Here is a 20338-nt window from a genome sequence, read left to right on the forward strand (position 1 = left end):
GATCAGTAGTGAACTTTGCTGTTTGTTAAGTTTTCCTAGACACGCTCTGATGTCCAACTATACATGAATTCAAACAGCAAAGGCAGTAACTCTGCAGGTCCGTGCTGAATGAAGATATGGAGCCATTTCATCCCTGTTCACCTGACAATTTTATGATTTGGGGTATCCTGTCTGAAACAGTGCTAACAAATTTGGGAGCCTCACCAGGAGTCTGGGTGTAACAAACTTGAGAACTTAGTCAGGGTTTCAAGCATATCAATGTAACTCCAGATCCACAGCATTCTGAAGTGGCCTGACAAGCCACTTCAAGAGTAGTTATGGATGGGCAATTAATGAGTAGGTTTGGAAATCAAGTGAGAATGGGGGGAGAGAAGACAAGACAAAAAGATGACAATTACATTGCTGGGTGTAGTTTATGAGCCACTAGTAGAAGGATGTAGAGGAACAAATCTGCAGGAAGATTATAGAAAAATACTACCATTCTAGTTATAATGCCGACTTCAGTTACCCAAACATAGACTGGGATACTGTGGTGTACCTGTATTGGGTTCAGAAGAACTTCGTACAGCAGTACATTTTCTGTCTGACAAGAAAGGAAGCACAGTTGGACCTCATTATTGGAAATGAGGTAAGCCAAGTGGAACAAGTATAAGTGAGGGAACATTTAGGAGACAGTGATCATTGCATTAAAGCTTCAGGACGATGGTAGAGAATGATATGCAACAATCCAGAGCAAGAACAATCAATTGGAGGAAAGGATGCCTCATTGGGACATGAACAGAACAGAACAGAGCTGAGCAGGATTGACTGGAACAAGAGGTTGGTGGAAAAAAATTGTAACTGAACAATGGGATACACTCATAGAGGAAATGGTTCTGGTACAGTCAGTGTGTACCCTCTCAAACAGAAAAGGTGCAACATACAAATCCAGAGCTCCCTGGATGACAAGGGAGGTAGGAATTAAGAGAAAAAAGAAAAAGTGTGCTTATGACATGTCAGATAAATTGAGAACCAAGTGGAATATTGAAGTTCCAGTGTGGAGGTCAAAAAGCAAATAAGAGCAGCAAAAAGAATTATGAGAAAAGGCTAGTAGCCAGTATAAAAGAAGTCCCAAAGTCTTCTGTAGCCATATACACAGTAAAAGATGGAGCAAAACCAATTACATATCAAAAAAAGAATGCAACCTGGAGGAAGAGGGCATGGCCAATATATTAAATGAATACTATACACCTGTCTTTACCAATGATAGAAATGCTCCCGAGACCATGGTGATAGAGAGAATTCAGTCACTAGAACCAATCAATATTGAAGTGTCAGAAGTGTGGAATAGATTGTTGGTACTTAAAAATCGAAAAAGCACCAGGACTGGTTGAGATGCTTCCAAGGATTTTGAAGAAAATGAGAACTAACATTGTAGGGGAACTGCCCATAATCTCGCAGTTTTCCCTACACTTGGGAGGTGCCAGAGACTGGAAAAAATTGCCAAATTTACAGCCTTGTTCAAAATAGGTTGTCCAGATAATCCCAGTGATTAGAGGCCGATCAGTTTAACTTTTGAGGTGGGGAAACTTCTCAGGAAAATTACGGGGAATTAAATTTATGAACCCTCTACTACCTGCCTCTACTCTTTTCTGTCCCCGCCCCTTCTCCCTGATGCTGGCGCATTGCGCATGTGCGGGGATTTGAAAGCTGCGCGGCGCGCGCCTGTTAACGGCTGTGTTTTGTGGAGAAGGTGAGAGGTTGCTGTGGCCCGGCTCCGGGGGGGGATATCGTGCTGGTCGCTTTGTTTTGAAAAAAAAATACACTCCCGAGAAAACCGGAGTGCGGCAACAATAACGTGTTTTATTGTTGTTCTTTGGCAGACGCACAGGGCAAGATGCCCTTCCGTGAAAATTTTTGAGGAGAGGCCGGTGTTTTTTTTTTGGTTCATGCAGCTCTCCGCTTTTTCCCGCAAAACCTTCATTTCTCAGACCTTCGATGTGATCAAATGTCTCAAAGTTACCAAAACATGGCACCTGCTCTCACGAAAAAATAATAATAGGACAGATGATCAAACGTGGTCAAAGAGGTAGCTTTTCGGGAACGCATTAAATGAGGAACCCCATCCCTCCCTCTTCCGTTAATAATCTCCCGTTACAACTTTCCCTGTAAACTAAATGCATCTGTATTGGCAACTTATTGCCTCTGCATCTTGTACCCCTCTTACACTTCATCTGCCTCTTTAAACGTGCCTTATTTCTTGGCTCTGTAAGATTTTGTATTTTCCTCTAATGAGCTGTTTTCCAATGTTATAGAGAGCACTTGTTCTGCTTGGCCAATGCTAATCTTTAAACTACCTGTTCTATGATTGAGCTTTCAGTACCAGGAGCCTCTGTATTGAATACTGAAATGTTAAAAGTGGTATATTAAAGTAGATTTTAATATTCTTAAATGTGAGACAATCCAAAAGCTAATCACATTCTCTGATGTAATATTTCAGTGTCTGGCATTAGACAAGGTACCCATTTTGGATGAAAGTAATTCTGAAATAAAAAACAGTGGATCAACATTCTGCAGAAGAGATCATAACATTAACCCTGTTTTCATCTCTACAGATGCTGCCAGACCTGCTGAGTTTCTCCAGCACTTCCTGTTCTTATGTGTTGGACCTAAAGTCCAAGTATTCAGTGATTGGAGAATCCAAATGCAATTAAGAGAGGCAAACTTTCAATTCTAAATGTTTGCTGGACAGTGGAGGTACTGTGGCTCAATTGCTGGTGTATCTATCTGCTTCTGAACTGAGTTTGAGTTCCACTAAGAATCTTTTTGGAAAGAATGTTTGTGACACTGTTGAGCAGATTTGTTATTTAACTTGTAAATCCTTTCAACATTCAACACCATCCCTCGGTGGAAGGAAAGAAAGGAAAAAAGTGGTGATGAACACACCAACTGAGTAAGGCATATGCTAGTGGATGGGCAATACAATAGTGGTCCTTCTGGAAGCACCTCTTCCTCTAAATGGCAGTTGAGGTATACAATACTATGAAAAGTTGTTGAGGCTGGATTATTCTTTTAAAAAAGTACTTTTAGTTTTTCACCTGCATGCTTAATAATGACTCTGTCTTCTCTAATTTCTTACCACAGTGATCTGCAAACTATTTTCCTTTTACCTCAGTGATTTTCAACCTTTACGATAGAAAGGAAACTGAATTTGCAGTAAATTGCCACTTCAGTCCATTGGTAGTATTTGACAGTCAGGATTTTAAACACTTCATTCATAGGCTGTGGGTCTCATGCTTATTGCCCTTCCTTGAGAAATGGCGGTGAATTACTGCCTTGAACCACTATAATCCATGTGCTGTGGATTGATCCACAATGCTGTTAGCAAGGCATTTTGACCCAGCAACACTGAAGAAATGGCATGTATTTCCAAGTTAGTGTGGTGAGTGACTTGGAAGGGAACTTGTACACTGTAGTGTTTATGTATATATTGACCATGTCCTTCTAGATGGCAGTCATCATGAAAGGTGCCACCTAAGCAGCTTTGGTGACTATTTGCAGTGCAACATGTAGGCCAGTGATTCTCAACTGTTTTTTGGCCACAGATCCCAGGAGCTGTTCTGCGGTTCCAGAGCCCCCTTTCGAAAGGGGATATAACCTGGACAGAGACAGAAAATCATTATTATTGACACCAAGAAAACTTGAGCATTCTGACATACTAGATAAAACTTTTTTAAAAAATACTGTATGAAATTAAACATCTGTCAAGCCTAATATGATCCTTGAGCTTGTTGCTTTTCTGCAAGTTTCATGATATCGGGCTCCAAATTCGACAATGACAGTTGGAGGTCATCTCTTATTGCAATATAAATGGGAGAGAAATTATTGACTCCAGTGAAGGTTGTTGCTTGGGTATTGCATCGGTTCAGTTACCAGGGCCCTCATAAATCCTTAGGGCTCCTTCTCAGTTTTCAGTCTGTAGCCCCCTTCAACTGTGCCTGGACCCCTAAGGGGGCCACGTGGCCCCAGTTGAGTGGTTGGACAGGAGCTCATCCAGGACAAAGCAGCCCCATCTGAATAACATTCCCTCCACAACCAATGTGCTCTTGCGCAATGTCTGCTGTCTATATTGTAAAATTCCTTAGCCTCTAGCTTGCTCTTGTAGCCACTGTGCTTAATGGCTAGTCTAGTTCTGAACATTTTCTTCGTGCAACTTATTGTTTTTTTTTAAGATTAGATTCCCTACAATATGGAAACAGGCTCTTTGGCCCAACAAGTCTACATTGACCCTCCAAAGGGTAACCCATCCAAACCCATTTCCCTCCCCTATATTTATCCCTGACTTTTGCACCTAACAACACTATGGGTAATTTAGCATGTCCAATTCACCTGACCTGCATATCTTTAGATTGTGGGTGGAAACTGGAGCACCTGGATGAAATCCATGTAGATATGGGAGACTGTGTGCAAACTCTTCACAATCGCCTGATGTGGGAATTGAACCTGGGTCACTGGTGCTGTGAAGGAGCAGTGTTAACCACTATGCTGCCCACACTGTTCTATCGAAATATATACTTCAGTTGTTAGATACAGTCTGAATATCTCAACAAAATAGTTCAGTTTGCACATTCCAGTTGCGGTAACTGTTTTGATCAGTTTGTTCTCTCTTTCTTCCTGTATATCCTGTTTAGATGGACAAGGTTGTGCTTGGGTCCTTGAAGGTGAAGGACTGTGTGATCTTCCAATGCAAGAGATGTCACACAGTATTGGGAGATTCTCTGCAAACCTGCGGCAGCAGCTTATCATTGAACATGCTGATGTGTTTGAGTAAGTGTTGGATTGCTATATATGAATGGTGAAAAATTTTTAATCAGGATTATGGAGATAAGGCAGGAACATGGAGTTAAGGATTATCTGATCAGGCGTGATGTCATTGAATAGCAGAGCACACATGAAGGGCTGAGTGGCCTACTTCTGTAAGTCTTCTAATATGATACAGAAGCTTGAACACTCACCAACAGATTCAAGAACAGCTTCCCTGCTGTTACCAGACTGCTGAATGGACCTGTCAATTCAAATCTCATGCTGCTTTGGTGCACCTCCTGTGCAGTTGTAACCTTGTGTGTCTTACTCTGTTTTAACATCCTATGGCTGTATTGCTCATAAAACAAAACTTTTTGCTGTACTTAAGTACATGTGACAACAATAAATCAAATCAAACCTCAATGAAATCACAAGCTGATATCCTGTGGGGAATGCCAATTGTGGCAGATATTAGTTGTTAAGACCCCAAATTCCAGTGTCCTGGTCTCTATGGCTGTAAGCACTTGGGCTTAGTGCCACACAAGGCAATCCCATTTCTTACTTTCGTTGGGAATTGTTTCTTAAATCATGAACGTAAAGCAGAACTTTCATGTAACGATTCTTGATCCAATTTGACTCATTTTCAGAAGACGTTAAGTTGCACTTGGTTTTTAGGGTACTTCTGGTAGAAATTTTTTCACCTACATAATTTTCTCATTCATTCATAGAATGTTTTCATTTCTGCTGCCTTGGTTTCAGGGGTGACAGAAAATGTAGACATGGATCCCACCAGTTTTATTGGGTGTGAAGGGCCAATGTCTAAATGGTGAGTACATAAAGCTAGCTTATTCTTAGCTGTGAATAATAAAAGCTAAACTCATTTTTAATCCTTCAAATTGTATATAATTCTTAACCTCAGCTCTCAAAGATTTAATACTATAACATGGTTCCAAATTACTACAACAAATAGAATCAATGCCCAAAAATGCTTTTTTGAGAGAAGTAGAGGGTTATCTTGTATGGCTGACCTTTCTTGTACAAAAAGACTACTAAAAAAAATTTATTTAGTTATATCCTTGTGTGTTTACTAAATTTGGTTCCAAGATTAATATTCTGTGGTGTTCTCAACATCATTGAGTAACCTTTAATTGCTCTTTGCCACGTTGTTTTGCAAACCTGCCACAGATGTTGCTCGAGTACTGTTGGCGTTTTTATGCTCCTGTATTGAGACAAGCAAGTGTGATATGGTGCACTTGGGGTAGGAATAAGGTGATCACAAACTATTTGGATAATATCAGACTAAAAAAGATAAAAAGCCTAAAAGACCTAGAAACCCAAATCACTGGAAGTAGCAATAAAGATTAGTGAGGCAGTTTTTTTTAAAAAGGCAAAGAAACCCAGCAAAAGCATTCATTTTTAGAGGGATACAACTGAGAATGGAAAATGTTTTAAACTTGTACTGAACCTTGGTTAGACCACACAATGCACAGCTGTGATCTTTACCCTGTAAAAAGAATGAAGAGGAATTGAAGAAAGCATAAAATAGTGACAAGAATGATTCCAAAACTGAGAGGACCTACTTATAGGTTGGAACGTTTCCTTCTGAAGGCTGAAGACTGTCTGATGGAGTGGATGTAGTGTATAATAATTTCACTTGTAGGAAAATACAAAAATATAGGATTATATGTAAGATAGGTACTCATGAATTCAGTAGGGATTTCAAGGGGAACTTCTTCACTGTTAAAATCTGGGGTTTGTTGCCTCAAGAAGTAGTTAAAACCTAAGAAAAAGGAGCAGAATTAAGCCACCAAGCACCTTAAATATACTTTCTTGTTCAGTAAGATGGCTAATCTGCTTATGGCATAATCTCCACTTGTCAGCTTGTCCTCCATAACTCTTCACTTCCTTGTCAAACAAGTAACTGAGTAATTGAATATATTCAGTTAGGCTGACCAGTGATTAGCACTGCTGCCTTGCAGCCGCGTGACTGACTGACTGACTGTGGAGTTGCATGTTCTCCTTGTGTCAGCATGGTTTTCTGTTGGAAGCTGCGGTCTCCTCTCAAAGTCCAAGATACGCAAGTTATGTAGATTGGCCGTGGTAAATTGCCCCATGTGCAGGCTAGGTCAATTAGCCATGGGAAATGTGGGGTTACAGGAATAGGGTGGGATGGTATTTGGAAGTTTGGTGCAGACCTGATGGCCCAAATAGCCTCTCTCTGCAAGAATTCTGATTCTATGCAGCCTCCACTGCTTGCTGGGGAAGAGAATTCCAATCGGTGATGACTAATGAGGAGAAATTCCTCCACTTCTCCATCTTAAATGTAAGATTGTGGCTTAAATCTTTTTAAATTATGGCTTCAAGTTCTGCATTTCCTCACCAGTGGTAACATTTAACATCTACCATGTCAATTGCATGCATTATTCCAACAATGGCCTAACCAATGCCCTGTACAGCTGCAACTCCTGTACTCAATACTCTGACCAATAAAGGAAAGCATAACAAATGCCAACTTCACTATCCTATCTACCTGTAACTCCATTTTCAAGAAGCTATGAACCTGCACTCCAAGGTATTTTTGTTCAGTTTGACTCCCTAGGACCTAACCATTAAGTGAATAAGTCCTGCTAGATTTGCTTTCCCAGAATGCAGCACCCCTCATTTCTAAATTAAACTCTACCTGCCACTTCTCAACCCCTTGGCTCATCTGATCAAGATCTTGTCGTAATCAGATGTAACCTTCTTTGCTGTCCACTTCATCTCCAATTTTGGTGTCGTCTGCAACTTACTAACTATACCTCTTACGCTCACATCCAAATCATTTATATAAATGATGAAAAGTAGGTGGATCCAGCTCCGATCCTTGTGGCACTCCACTGGTCACAAGCTTCCGGTCTGAAAAACAACCCTCCACTACCACCCTCTGTCTTCTACCTTTTGAGCCAGTGTGTATCCAAATGGCTTGTTCTCCCTGTATTCCAGGAGTTCTAACCTTGTTAACTAGTCTCCCATAGGAACCTTGTCAAATGCTTTACTGAAGTCTATATCGATCACATCCATCGCTCTGCCCTCATCAATCCTCTTTGTTACTCCTTCAAAAAAGCGTAATCCTGTTTTGAGACATGATTTCCCACGCAAAAAGTCATGTTGACTTTCCCTAATCAATCCTTGCCTTTCCAAATATGTGTAAATTCTGTCCCTCAAGATTCCCTCCAAACACTTGCTCACCACCGTCCGGCTCACTGGTCTATAGTTCCCTGACTTGTCCTTACCACCTTTCTTAAATAGTGGCACCATGTTAGCCAATCTCCAATCTCCTGGCACCTCACCTGTGAGTATCAATGATACAAATATCTCAGCAAGAGGCCCAGTAATCTCTTCCTTAGCTTCCCACAGAGTTCTAGGGTACACCTGATCAGGTCCTGGAGATTTATCCACTTTTATGCGTTTCCAGACATCCAGCACTTCCCCCTCTGTAATATGGACATTTTTCAAGATGTCACCATCTATTTCCCTACATTGTATCTGTGCTAAACAATTATTTCTTAAGTAATTAGACTATAGTTGTAAAGATATATAAATTATTGACCGATAACTCTACTATCTAAAACTCTAATCCTCTTACAAACGTTCACATGCACACGGTTATTGGCAGACATAGAAATTATGCAAATTCAGTTTAGTGATTTTTGCTTCCCATTTCCAAAGTTGTGGTGACCATTCTTCAGATAGCCAGGCTCTTGATGGTCAGTTGTCTTTTCTTCTGGAAGCCTCCACTGATTCAGAAGAAGCACACATCACTGATTCTCTTAAAGATGTATCTGATTTTATTAATTCAAAAGCCACAACTAATGAAGGAAAGGTGACTGGCTTTCTTCCAATTTAAAATGGATTTCTTTTACTTAGAAAACAGGGAGCTTCTGCGGAGAACAACAGCACACCCATCTGTGTCCCGTGACCGCCCCCCCCCAGTTTGTTTCCAGTTGTAACCTGCTCAGTTAGCTGAGAACCAACTGCTGTAAATATCTCTAATAGCTCTAATTATCTGCACATTGCAGAAGCTCATTACCACAAAAAAAAGTTCACATAGATACCAAACTCTTTGCTGTGATTTTTGCAATCCTGATAAATCCCTGTTTTTAAGAACAATTCTTTCTCAATGCAGTTAATGATACAAATAAAAAGGCTTGGTCCTTCTGAATGTTGAAGTGATACAATGCTAAATGGGGCATCTTATAAACACAAATGCATTGATCTTAAGAGGCTTCCCCCACTCTGCTTAACACGTGGAATAATGCTGCTTTTGCTCAGTGGGGTTGAATGACCTGTTTCTATGCTGTACATTCAATTAACTCAATGAAAGTTGAGATTCACTAGCGATCGAGGACGGTGGCACTAGCAGCAGTGGACTACTCAAGATGGTGACAAGGCAACATCTGCAGCCAAAGTGGAACTCATGGCTCTGCGGCGGCCTGGCAGCAGAGCCAGGGACTTGAGTGTGGGTTCAGCTGCATCAGCGAAGTGGGCCCAGCAGTGTATGGTGCCTTAAGTGGGGTGACTACTACGTTGGTGGGTCCAATGCAGGTGGCAGTGGAGGTCGCCCTTGAGGCTAGGTGCCATCATGAATTGAGTAGGAAAGGCTTATGTTCTGAACTTTGTACTATTGTTCTAACTTTATTCCAATGATCTATAATGCTGGACTATTTATTTCTTGTATAAAGTTTTTCCTAAGGAATTTGATCTTGAGTATCTTTGTACCTAAGATGGTGCTGTAATGTGGTGACTGTAAACATTTCACTTGAGTGCATGTGAAAACAAAGCTAACTTAATTTAATTCAAGAGTGATGTAAAACGTGCAAGCTGAAAAATCTCTAGTTAGACTTGCAAAGGACATCTACTCAGCCAGATTAGAATGAACAAGAAATCCTTGCAAATGGGTGGATGCTTATAGACCTGTGTTGGTTATCTGTAAGAGTAGCTCCATTAGTCCCATTTCCTCTGCCCTGTCTGTGTACCCCTGCAAACGATTCCCCTCCTGATATTTATCCAATTTCCTTTTAAAAGTTACAGTTGACTCTGCCTCCACCATCCACTCTGAGAATGTGATCCAGATCCTTCCTCATATAAGAACCAGAAATCTTGCCTGAATAAATTTCCTGAAGAAGGCCTTATGCCCAAAACGTCTCGGATGCTGCCTGGCCTGCTGTGTTTTTTCAGTACCACGTTTTTCAACTCTGGTACTCCAGCATCTGCAGTCCTCCCTTTCTCTTCCCTGAATAAATTTCTCTTTCAGCATTTCATTTGGGCATCAGAAGCTCTTGAAGCATGATGTGTCTTTGCCTCCAAAAAGCCATTAATGCATGAAGGGCACAGTACTGTGGAAATTCCTGGAACAAAATTCTAATAGATAATGCAATGTCTCTGAGGAAGTGGGGTAGGGGGAGTTTGGTTACTGAAAGTCTTGCTTTAAAACCATTGTTATGGAAATTTAGACAAGCATCTGTTCCTTTTATTAGCAAGGAGGATGTACACAGCATTTTGTGGAGATGGTGGGCTGGGCAAGCAACAGAATTTCAAGAGCGCATATTACTACAAATCAATATGAATTCAGTATTCTGCTGTCTTAAATATACAAGTTGAGTAGATATTAACATTTTTAGAAATTGCAAAAGAGGCTATGGCTTAATGTTACAAAGCATTAGAATAAAACAAATATTCATAGGGGCTTTTTCCATTTCTACATAAGTTTTTTTTTATATATTTGTAGCCTTTACAAGTCACTTTACTGCAGCTTCTGTAGATCTCACGTGGGTATTGTTCCTTTCTCTACAACGGATTCTTTGGATTACTTACGAGGACTATACTGCTTGGACAAGCATGCCTTGCACTGGTGAGTTGTAATAGCGGTCTTGGTGTCTGTGTTCCATACACTTCACAGAACAACATACACATGCTGGTCCTATTTATTCATTATCCAAGTCCACACTCAGCCTGTAATGGCTCTCAAGATAATATGTAAAATACTTTTGGGAGTAATTAGTTTGGTGTGGTAAAAATGGGTTTTTCAGCTCTGCTAATTTAAGTGCAATCCAAACAAAGGATTGAAAATGTTTTAGATGGCTTTTCTCCCTTTCCACTCCCTGATAAGGTCTCTACAGTGACAGTGTCAAATCACCCTGAAATATTTGATCTGAGTTGAAAACCATGCTCTGATTTAATGCAATTGAATGGTTGTGCAGCAAGCACAAGATCAGAATTCAGTAGGAAATCTACTGAGTAGGCAGGTCAACCTGTCAGTGTTAATGCTTTAGAGCTTAAAATGCATTCTCATTTAGAGATTGAGTTCCTTGTAATCCCTGAAATGTAGAGCAAGAAATGACTTGATGGAGGATTTTAAAGTTTGAAAGGAATTTGAGTTAGAGAGAAGTTCTAGTACAAATGGTTGTAAACTTTGTCTGAGCCAGTCCATTTGGAAGAGAATATTTTCTTTATGGCAAAAGATGATAGAGGGGTTCAAGTCAGCCATTGATGGATTTTTGATACTAAAAGAGGTAACAGAGCAAGAAGGCATAGCTGAGGAAGGGATAAATAGCCATTTTTTCTGAAGATCGATCTGTGATGTGTCCTGCCTCAATGGTGCATTTTTCTTTTTAAGCTGTTGGATCATAGGAAGGGGGAGGATCATTTTGTCAAGAAGTGTTATTTTTGACAACTTTAATTCAGCCTGTACTTTTAAACAGTTGTGATGTGTACAGGCCATTGATGAAGAATTGGGAACGAATAACAATTTGAATAAATAGCAGCATCCATGCTTGAATCAAAGTTTGTGGATTCAAACTTAGTTTGAACATTTCAGTGCAGTACAAAGGGAGTGCTGCACCATCTGAGGTACTGTCCTTCAATTGAGGTGTTGCATTCTAGGTAAAAATAAGGTTCTGTCTGCCTGTTGAGTGAGTGTACAGCAAACGTTTTATTAACTGACACCAGGACCAGGAGTGTGCCAGTTGATCAAATATTCTGTATAATCAAGAGGTATGAATAATCAACATAAAAACACATGAAGTAACAGATATGTAACATCACTGTTATACTTGATTAACAGCATAAATTACTTCAATAATCATGCAACTTTGCCTTAAGACTTACAAGCAGAGAGCCTTCTCATTCACACCCTTAACTGACTTCTGAGATTGTGATTATAGAATAAACTTTGCTATATTTGACATGTATAATTTTTGCTGGTTTATCAAGTGTTAATTCATAAAGTGCTGGTTAAAACAAAGTTTGGTATATTTAAAGAGAAGGGAAGTCCAGTGTCCCTCCCTTAATTATCGTGGCACAACACTAACTGATCATTCATTTTCTTTTTATGTAGCCTTGCAGTGCATTTATTAAATGCCTATGTAATGTGACAACATCGCATCAAGAAGTTGTAGATTGTAATGATTGGAGATGTAAATTGAAGTGTATTTGTTTTTAGATACAAGGCTATAAATTGCAGTGATCTCTTGTGTAATTATTTCATCTTTCAGCTACATGTTGCAGAGCAATTCTCAGGTGAAACCTGCTGCCCTGAACTTTCAACCACCGTGTTTAATTCAGCACATAGGAGAGGTAATGTTATGTTCAATGTGTCGACGATGTCCTAAACCTAAGGCTACACTTGTACCAGATTGCACTGTTGTAAGGAATGAAGAGATTCAAATTGATTGTTGAAAATAATTTGACTGCTATCAGTGGGAACCTCAGTGAAACTACAAGGTCCTTTGGGGGTGGCCTTGAGCTGAAATCCCTCATCTCTCAGGGGGACCATTCAGTAGAGGTTAAGGTTGTAAATGTGGGCAGGACAGGCCTGTGTTGAACAGCCCATTTCACAATTTGTCCTCTTATCATCTGATACATGTGGGCACCATCTCCAGTGGTGACACTCGTTTACCGTTCCTGATCTTGTCTCCACTGGAAGTAATGAAATAATGTAAAGCCTATTTGGTCAAAATGCAGCCTGGTGAGGGTCTTGTAGAGGAGTTCAAAGTGCACCAAGATTCCTACTGTCCCAACAAGAAATGGAAAGAAATTGCAAGTTTGATCTCACTTTGGCCCCTTATGTGCGCACCGTTTGTCCAATTATTCCTCATCATTCAGTCACCCCAAAATCTGAGGTCCACTCTGCTTCACCACTTGCCACTTCTGGTAGCTACACCCCACTACACTTGCAGAAGCACCAGCTAGTGCCTCCTTTACCCTCTCCTGTGGAGTGAGGTTACAAGCATCGAAAGAAAGAAGTGCAAGGGAGTGGTAGAAAGGGGAATAAGAGGTTTGGTGGGGGGGGGGCAGTTGCAGGAAACAAGTGAGCCAAAAACTTTTTTCCTCTTGTCTGTTCACTTTTAATGTAGGCAGCAACCTAACAGGTATGTCCAGACAGTGCACCCCCTCTTGTTGCAACACAAACGGTCTTTTTTTCTCATTTCCTAAAAAATTAGCTTTTTTCCTGTCACCAAATCACCCATGGTATTCAGCTATTAAACATCATCTGTAAATCACTTGTTTTTCCAACAAAATAATTTACATGTAAAGTCCATTAACGGCAGTACATATTATCACAGATGAGGGAGAAGTGGGGGGGGGTGGGGTGCAGATGCGAAATACAATCCAAGATTAATGTAATAAGGTAATTACATCACTGTTCAGTCCATCAGCCATAAAAGCTGAGATCTTGGACTAGTAGTTCTACTGTAACTACTTGTGGCAGAATTTATTAGTTTTCTCACTAAATTCCCTCACTGTAGAGCAGCAATTGTGTGAAGCCTCCTGTAGATGTAACTTTTAGTATGGTTACCAGTTATGTATCTTTCCTACCTTGGCTGACACTGACCGGTGTCTAGAAATGTTACTTTTGGTCCTTTTTATACATTGAACCTCCTGACTGCTTTCCTTTTTAACTTCCAGTTGAAAAGACAAATTGTGGTGGCTCACTATCGATTGCTGGCAGCAATGAACAAATTGAATGGGTTGGTAGGAGAGGAGAGTGGACAAGATACCAGTGCCACTGCTGAGAGACAAAGGTATTAATAGCAAAAATGCATCAATGTTTACTATTAATATCATTTTGAGCCTTTGAAAGTACAGTGACTGTTAACCACAAACTCAGCTGCACATTTGGCTTCCTTGAAAAATAATCTTCCCTTCATCAGAATTCTGAGATTGTTACGTCCAAAGGTTGAATCTGCAGAGGAAAAACATCACGGTTTTGGAATTGTTCACCAAGCACCTTCAGTCATGTTTGTACTGAGCTTTGGTTTCATGTAACCTGTTAACTGAATTCAGAACTTTAATACACCTACATAGTAGTCCGATCGCATCCATATCAGTGTAACCTGCTATCTGATTTACAGAATAGTACAACATCTTGGGTAATTAAAGTCCTCAGAAGCTATTAACTTGCTGTCAAGGACTGCAGTTCACTTTTACATTATGGCAGGCAGTGAGTTCACATTAGTCACTGTAGCCTCTTATCTGGTACTCAAATGTACTAAATGCACACTGCTCCTGGTTAGCGTTGGTGTCAATATAATCTTCATCACAAAATCTAAACATAAGATATTAAGTTGCACCGTTGCCTCATGACTACATTATTAATTTACAGTGGGTTAGCACTACAGGCATATCAATTGTAGTGCTCAGCCACTTCCAACCATTAATATGCATACTGTCCTCTCTCGTTCTCTTAGGTAGGATTTGTTAAAGCCTTTGAGATCCAGGCAGGTTGACTGATCAAAGTCAGTTCTTCATCTTTGGAAGACAGTTGCCTGAGCTGCTATCCTTCTAGGCAGAATTGGACTGTAAAATGACAGGTAAACTGGCTAGCTGGAGGAAGACTTGCAGTTCAGCAATATTTGTTCCACACCAATATTTGTGTTAAAAATCACAACACCAGATTATAGTCCAGCAGGTTTATTTGGAAACATTAGCCTTTGTAGCACTGCTTCTTCAGGTGGTTGATGAAGGAGCAGCGTTCCGAAAGCTGGTGTTGTGATTTTTAACTTTGCACACCCCAGTCCAACACCAGCATCTCCAAATCAGCACTTATAACAACTGAGTGTTAATCTCTTGCGAGCAATGGCATTTACCTTACACTCTCAATGGTTGAAGATTGGTAAATGGTGCATTGTGCAGTTTACAAAAAGCTTTGCTCCCTTCTGTTAAATTAGTTTGCTACTTGGTTATCATTTGCTGTGGACTGCTGTCTAAATTGATCAGCTAATACAATTCATTGTAACTCTTCGCAATGCAACTGTGATCTTGAATTGTGTAACTGTCTGTACTGGTGAACTGTTTAACTTGTGTAATACTGTAACAAATTGAGCAATAAACAGGATGGAGCATGTTCATTTAATTTTGTGTATTTTGTCTTAATACTTCTAATCTATTTTTAGATTAATCATATGAGACTTTTAGTTTGTTCCTGTAGCAGATTTGGAGCCGATAGAAGACTGAAGGTTTAATTTATTATTGTCGCATGTTTGCGTGAATACAGACTGATACCAACACATCAGGAGCACAAGAACAGGAGTAGGCCATTCAGCCCTCCATTCTGTTCCACCATTCAATGAGATCCTGGCTGCTCTGTGGCCTAACTCTATGTACTTGCCTTTGGCCCATATCCCTTAATACATTTGCTTAACAAAAATTTATCTATCTCAGATAAAATTAACAACTGTTGCAACATCCACTATCGGTTGTAGAAGTTTTCCAAACATTCACCACCCTTTTGTGCATGTGGAAGTGCTTCCTAACATCTCTTAATTCTCAGACTATGCCGCCGAGTTCTAGAATTCCCCCAACCAGCGGTAATAGTTTATCTTTCTGTCCTGTCTTTTCCTGTTAATATCTTGAAGACTTTGCTCCAATCATCCCTTAACTTTCCACAGTCTGAATTTGTATAATACCTCCTCAAATTTAACCCCTGAAGCCCAGGTATCATTGTTTCTGGCCTTGACACCTACCCAAGTGATGAGCAATCTCTGATGTGGATGGAGTTAATGTTTGAATTTCTGTGATGGTTGTATACAGTTTCACAGACCACATCTTGTTTCTTACATGGAGAAAAAGGATGCCACTTGTGTACACTTCAGTCTGTCTGGTCGCAAAGTCACCAGACCCTGGCTTGAAATCTCAGCTGATATTTCTACTTGCACAAGAGGAAACATCCCCTGATAGTGGAGACCATTGCGATTGCTGACACTAAACCGGTGAAATGCCAGCTGCAAGCCTGTATTACTGTATGTTTGCTCTCTATAGATAAGCAACATTATTACTGTTGGGTAACTGACATGAATATTAGTATTTCCCCTCATTTTCTAAGTAGGCTAGACAGAGGCAGAATACTTGTTGGATGTTGGCTACACCTTCAGATTCACAAATCTGTAAAAGAGCAGCTAACAATTTGTAACAACCCTCATTCATATCATCCAGATGCTTGCATTGTCACGATGAGAAACTTTAATCAGCTTATCATGTAGCATTTGCTCAATGACCTAAACTTAGTACGGATTGTAAACAACGTGTTGCTGGAAAAGCGCAGCAGGTCAGGCAGCATCCAAAGAGCAGGAGAATCGACGTTTCGGGAATGAGCCTCATTCCTGAAGAAGGGCTCATGCCTGAAGCGTCGATTCTCCTGCTCTTTGGATGCTGCCTGACCTGCTGTGCTTTTCCTGCAACACATTTTCAGCTCTGATCTCCAGCATCTGCAGTCCTCACATTCTCCACGGATTGTAAACAACCCAATACACTGTTGGGAAGGTTAAAATCCTGGTTCCACTTGTAGAGTCAGCACACTACTGTTCTTTGGGATATGATATATTCACACAAATCTGGTGGGAAGCCAAAAATATATAATAGTGCAATCAATTAACAGTAAGTCTGGAACATGTACTTTTGCGGTTATTAACAAGTGTCAGAAGTCATTTGACACCAGGTTATAGTCCAGCAGGTTGATTTGAAATCATTGGCTTTTGGAGTGCTGCTCCTTTGTCAGTTGAAGTGGAGGGAATAGCACAACTGATGAAGTGGCAGTGCTCCAAAAGCTTGTGATTTCAAATAAGCCTGTTGGACAATAACCTGGCGTTGTGATTTCTGACTTTGTCCACTCCAGTCCAACACCAGCACCTCCACATCATGAACGAGTGTGCTTAGAGTCAAGTATTTCCAATAGCGTAATGCTCCATGCTTGGATTTCACAAGGAATCAAATTAGGTCTTAAGGTATATTTACCTATCATAAACAATACTTGCATGCAGGGTTCTTTTGGCACAGTAGTAGTGTCCTAACCTCTGAACCAGAGGGCTCAGGTTCAAGTCCACCTGCTCCAGAGGTGAGTAATAACAGTTCTGGATAGTTTGAGGGGGAAAAAAGATCAGTCTGCATTGGTATTGTCTTGTTTGTTTGTCACTATATTTATGGATAACCTAACCCCTCTACTAGGGAGTGTTGTAACTCATCTCACCTAAAACATGAGAATGAAAAGGCGGTGTCAAACACTTGGCCCATATGATAAATGAACAGGCAACAGTGACTCATAACACTGAACCCCTATGGGATTGTTTCATGGACAACCCTCCTTAAGCCCCTTTTCATCAATTTGGACTTTGCTGACATGGTATAATAGCATTAAACTATTAGGAATCCATATTCAAAGTGATCTCCAATGGGATTACCAAATGAATGAAATATTTACGAGCAAATAAAGGCTTCACCTGATAATTCTGACATCCTAACTTCCAAGTTTAAGAATGGGAACAGGCTATTTAGCCCCCTATGCCTGCTCTACCATTCAATAAATAAATAGTTCCATTGATTGTGTCCTCAACTACATTTTCATGTCACCTTCATTTCATGTCCAATAGCTCTTGATTGTCTTATTGGTTAATACATTGTCTATAGTTCAGCCTTAAATGTTTAATGACCTAGCCTCCACTGCTTTCTATTGTAGATAATTTACAAGTGTGTCTGAGGAAAACAAAATCTCATCTGTGTTAATTGGGTGACCCAAAGTTGGTAAAATGTGTCCCTTTATTCTAGACTCCACCCTTTGGAGGAGCATCCTGTAATAATCCACTCTTCCACATCCCCTTAAGAATTTCTATATTTCAGTAAAACCACATGTTCTTCAAAAACACCCGGAGGAATCAGCCCAAACTGCTCAACTTTTTCTTACAAGCTAACCCCTCACTAGGAATTAGTCAAGCGAGAATCTGAAACTGACCTGAGGTAATTCCTTATCAAAAATACTCTGGCACTATCAAACAACTGACTGCCTGCTTCCTTTCTGAAAAGGCAGAAAAAGTACTGGCTAGACTTTGCTAGAAAGTGCTCGAATCCTACCTCCCATTTCTACTCTCTCTTACCACAATCTAGATGGAAGTAAACATACAATGATTCAAGGAGAAAATGCACCATTCTGTAAATAAGACATAAATGTATGTTTGATGAGATGGCCCACACAAACCTGTCTGTGTTGTGAACTGTAAGGAGGATAGTGATGAACTACAAGAGAACATAGGCTGGTGGAGTGTGGAAACAAATGAAATATGAATTTTAATGTGGAGAAGTGTGAAATGATACGGGTTAGCTCTCTAAAGGGTGAAAAAAATTAAAGACTGGTACAGCACTAGGTGAGCTGCTGTTGCAGGGATCTGGCACAGACACTATGGGATGAATGGTCTTCTGTGCTAAATAAAAATGAGTGATTGTTGTATCACAGAATCCCTACACTATGGGAACATGCCATTTGGCCCAACAAGTCCACACCTACTCAGAAGAGTATACCATCTAGACCCATGCCTCTCCCTTATTACTGTACATTTCCCCTAACTAATGCACCTGACCCACATATTCCTGAAAACCCTGGTAATGTACCATTTTCACCTAACCTGCACATCTTTGGACCGTGGGGAAAAAATGGGAGTACCCAGAGGAAATCCACACAGACATGTGGAAAACGTGCAAACGCTACACAGCCAGTGGCCTGAGGCTGAAACTGAACCCAGGTCCTAGGCTCTGAGGCAGCAGTGCTAACCACTGAGTCGCCTATGTCGTTCATAGCATTCATCCAAGCCTGTCGTGTAAAGGCCATTTGTATTTGTTTTGAACTGTGGACTACAAGTGTGAAAAGATGCTGCATTAAATAAAGGAAACGGGAAGATGATGTTGCAGTTTTAAAAACAATTTTTTGTAAATCATTGTGAGTTGCACAATGTTGATTTATTTGCAATTGTGTGCGTGCGTGTCGGGATTGCTCAGCATATTTTGATTGGTTCCTGGACAAGTCACTACAGCAGAAATTTTCGGACTGCAAAGAAAAATCACCTAAATCTCTCTCTCGCCTTCTTGTGTGACTATAAGACCATAAGAAATAGGAATGAGAGTAGGCTGTTCGGCCCCTCGAGCCTGCTCTGCCATTTGTTGGGATCATGGCAGCTCAAACATTCTCACTTCCACTTCTCCTGAGATTTCCCATAATCTTTGATTCCCATGATGTTCAAAAATCAATGTATCTCAGCCCTAAATATACACAAGGACTCTGCTACTATAGTTCTCTGTAGCAAGGAGTTCCAAAGACATGCAACCCTCTGAGAAAAGAAATTCCTCCTCATCTCAATATTAAATTGGAGCTTCTTTATTCTGAGACCACGCCCTCTGATCCTAGATTCTCCTATGAGGGGAATCATCCTCTTAGCATCTACCCTGCTGACCCCTTTAAGAATTCTTTATGTTTCAGTGTGATCACCTCTCACTTCAGTGACTAACATCCCAGCCTTTTAGCCTTTGCTCAGAAGACAATCTGTCTATGCTAGGGATCATCCCAGTAAACATTCTCTGAACTGTCTCCAACAAAATGATACCTTTTCTTAAATAGGGGGAGTAAAACTGCTCACAGTACTCCAAATGTGGTCTCACCAGAGCCTTGTACAGTTGCAATAAGGCTTTTCCTGTTCTTATTCTCCAACACCCTCAAAACATTCCAATAGCCTTCCTGATCACTTGCTGCACCTGTGTGCTCACTTTCTGTGTTTCATGCACAAGTACTTTCAAGCCCCTTTGTGTTGCAGCTTTCTGCAATTTTTCTCCATTTAAATAATTCTCTGTTCTTTTATTCTCCCTTCCAAAATGAACAACTTCACTTTTTTCCACCTTATACTCCATTTCCAACCTTTTTACCCACTTTTGCAATCTATCAATAGTTCTCTGCAAACTCTTTCTCTCTCACAACCGTATGAAGAGAGATTGAATAGTTTAGGCCTATACTTTCTGGAATTTAGAAGAATGAGGGGAGATCAAATTGAGGTATTCAAGATGATGAAAGGTATGGATAAAATACCCATGGAGCGGATGCTTCCTCTTGTGGGGCATTCTAGGTTGAGAGGTCATAATTCCAGTATAAGGGGAGCAAATCTAAAACAAAGTCACGGAGAAACTACTTTTCCCAAAGAGTTGTGAATCTGTCAAATCCGCTACCCCAGGTGCGGTGGATGCTGGGACAGTGAGTAAATTTAAAGAG

The 20338-nt window shown here is 40.4% G+C and overlaps 1 protein-coding gene across 4 annotated transcripts; it reads left to right on the forward strand.

Moving 5' to 3' along the window:
- Positions 1 to 1643: 1643 nt before the first annotated feature.
- Positions 1644 to 15175, forward strand: oip5 (opa interacting protein 5). Of its 4 annotated transcripts, XM_060828301.1 has the most exons (7): positions 3399 to 3421; positions 4671 to 4806; positions 5542 to 5608; positions 10550 to 10672; positions 12315 to 12396; positions 13729 to 13844; positions 14511 to 15175. In XM_060828301.1, exons 1-7 carry the CDS (start codon positions 3401 to 3403, stop codon positions 14512 to 14514), a joined length of 549 nt encoding a protein of 182 aa, XP_060684284.1. In that variant the 5' UTR covers positions 3399 to 3400; the 3' UTR covers positions 14515 to 15175. The 4 variants fall into 4 exon arrangements, with proteins under 4 accessions (XP_060684286.1, XP_060684285.1, XP_060684284.1 ...); XM_060828303.1 differs by lacking the exon at positions 3399 to 3421 and adding an exon at positions 1644 to 1732 and having other exon boundaries at positions 13729 to 15175; XM_060828302.1 differs by lacking the exon at positions 3399 to 3421 and adding an exon at positions 1764 to 2068 and having other exon boundaries at positions 13729 to 15175.
- The last annotated feature ends 5163 nt before the right edge of the window (positions 15176 to 20338 follow it).

The sequence above is a fragment of the Hemiscyllium ocellatum genome, chromosome 8, assembly GCF_020745735.1.
Source record: "Hemiscyllium ocellatum isolate sHemOce1 chromosome 8, sHemOce1.pat.X.cur, whole genome shotgun sequence".
NCBI classification, from domain to species: domain Eukaryota; kingdom Metazoa; phylum Chordata; class Chondrichthyes; order Orectolobiformes; family Hemiscylliidae; genus Hemiscyllium; species Hemiscyllium ocellatum.

Bases quoted from the DNA above. Each gene is read 5' to 3' on its own strand.
- oip5 (XM_060828300.1), top strand. From the start codon at position 3,401: ATGTATTTCCAAGTTAGTGTG. The intron at 5,609-10,549 runs GTGAGTACATAA...ATATATTTGTAG, and splicing joins GAAGGGCCAATGTCTAAATG to CCTTTACAAGTCACTTTACT. The intron at 12,397-13,728 runs GTAATGTTATGT...TTTAACTTCCAG, and splicing joins TAATTCAGCACATAGGAGAG to TTGAAAAGACAAATTGTGGT.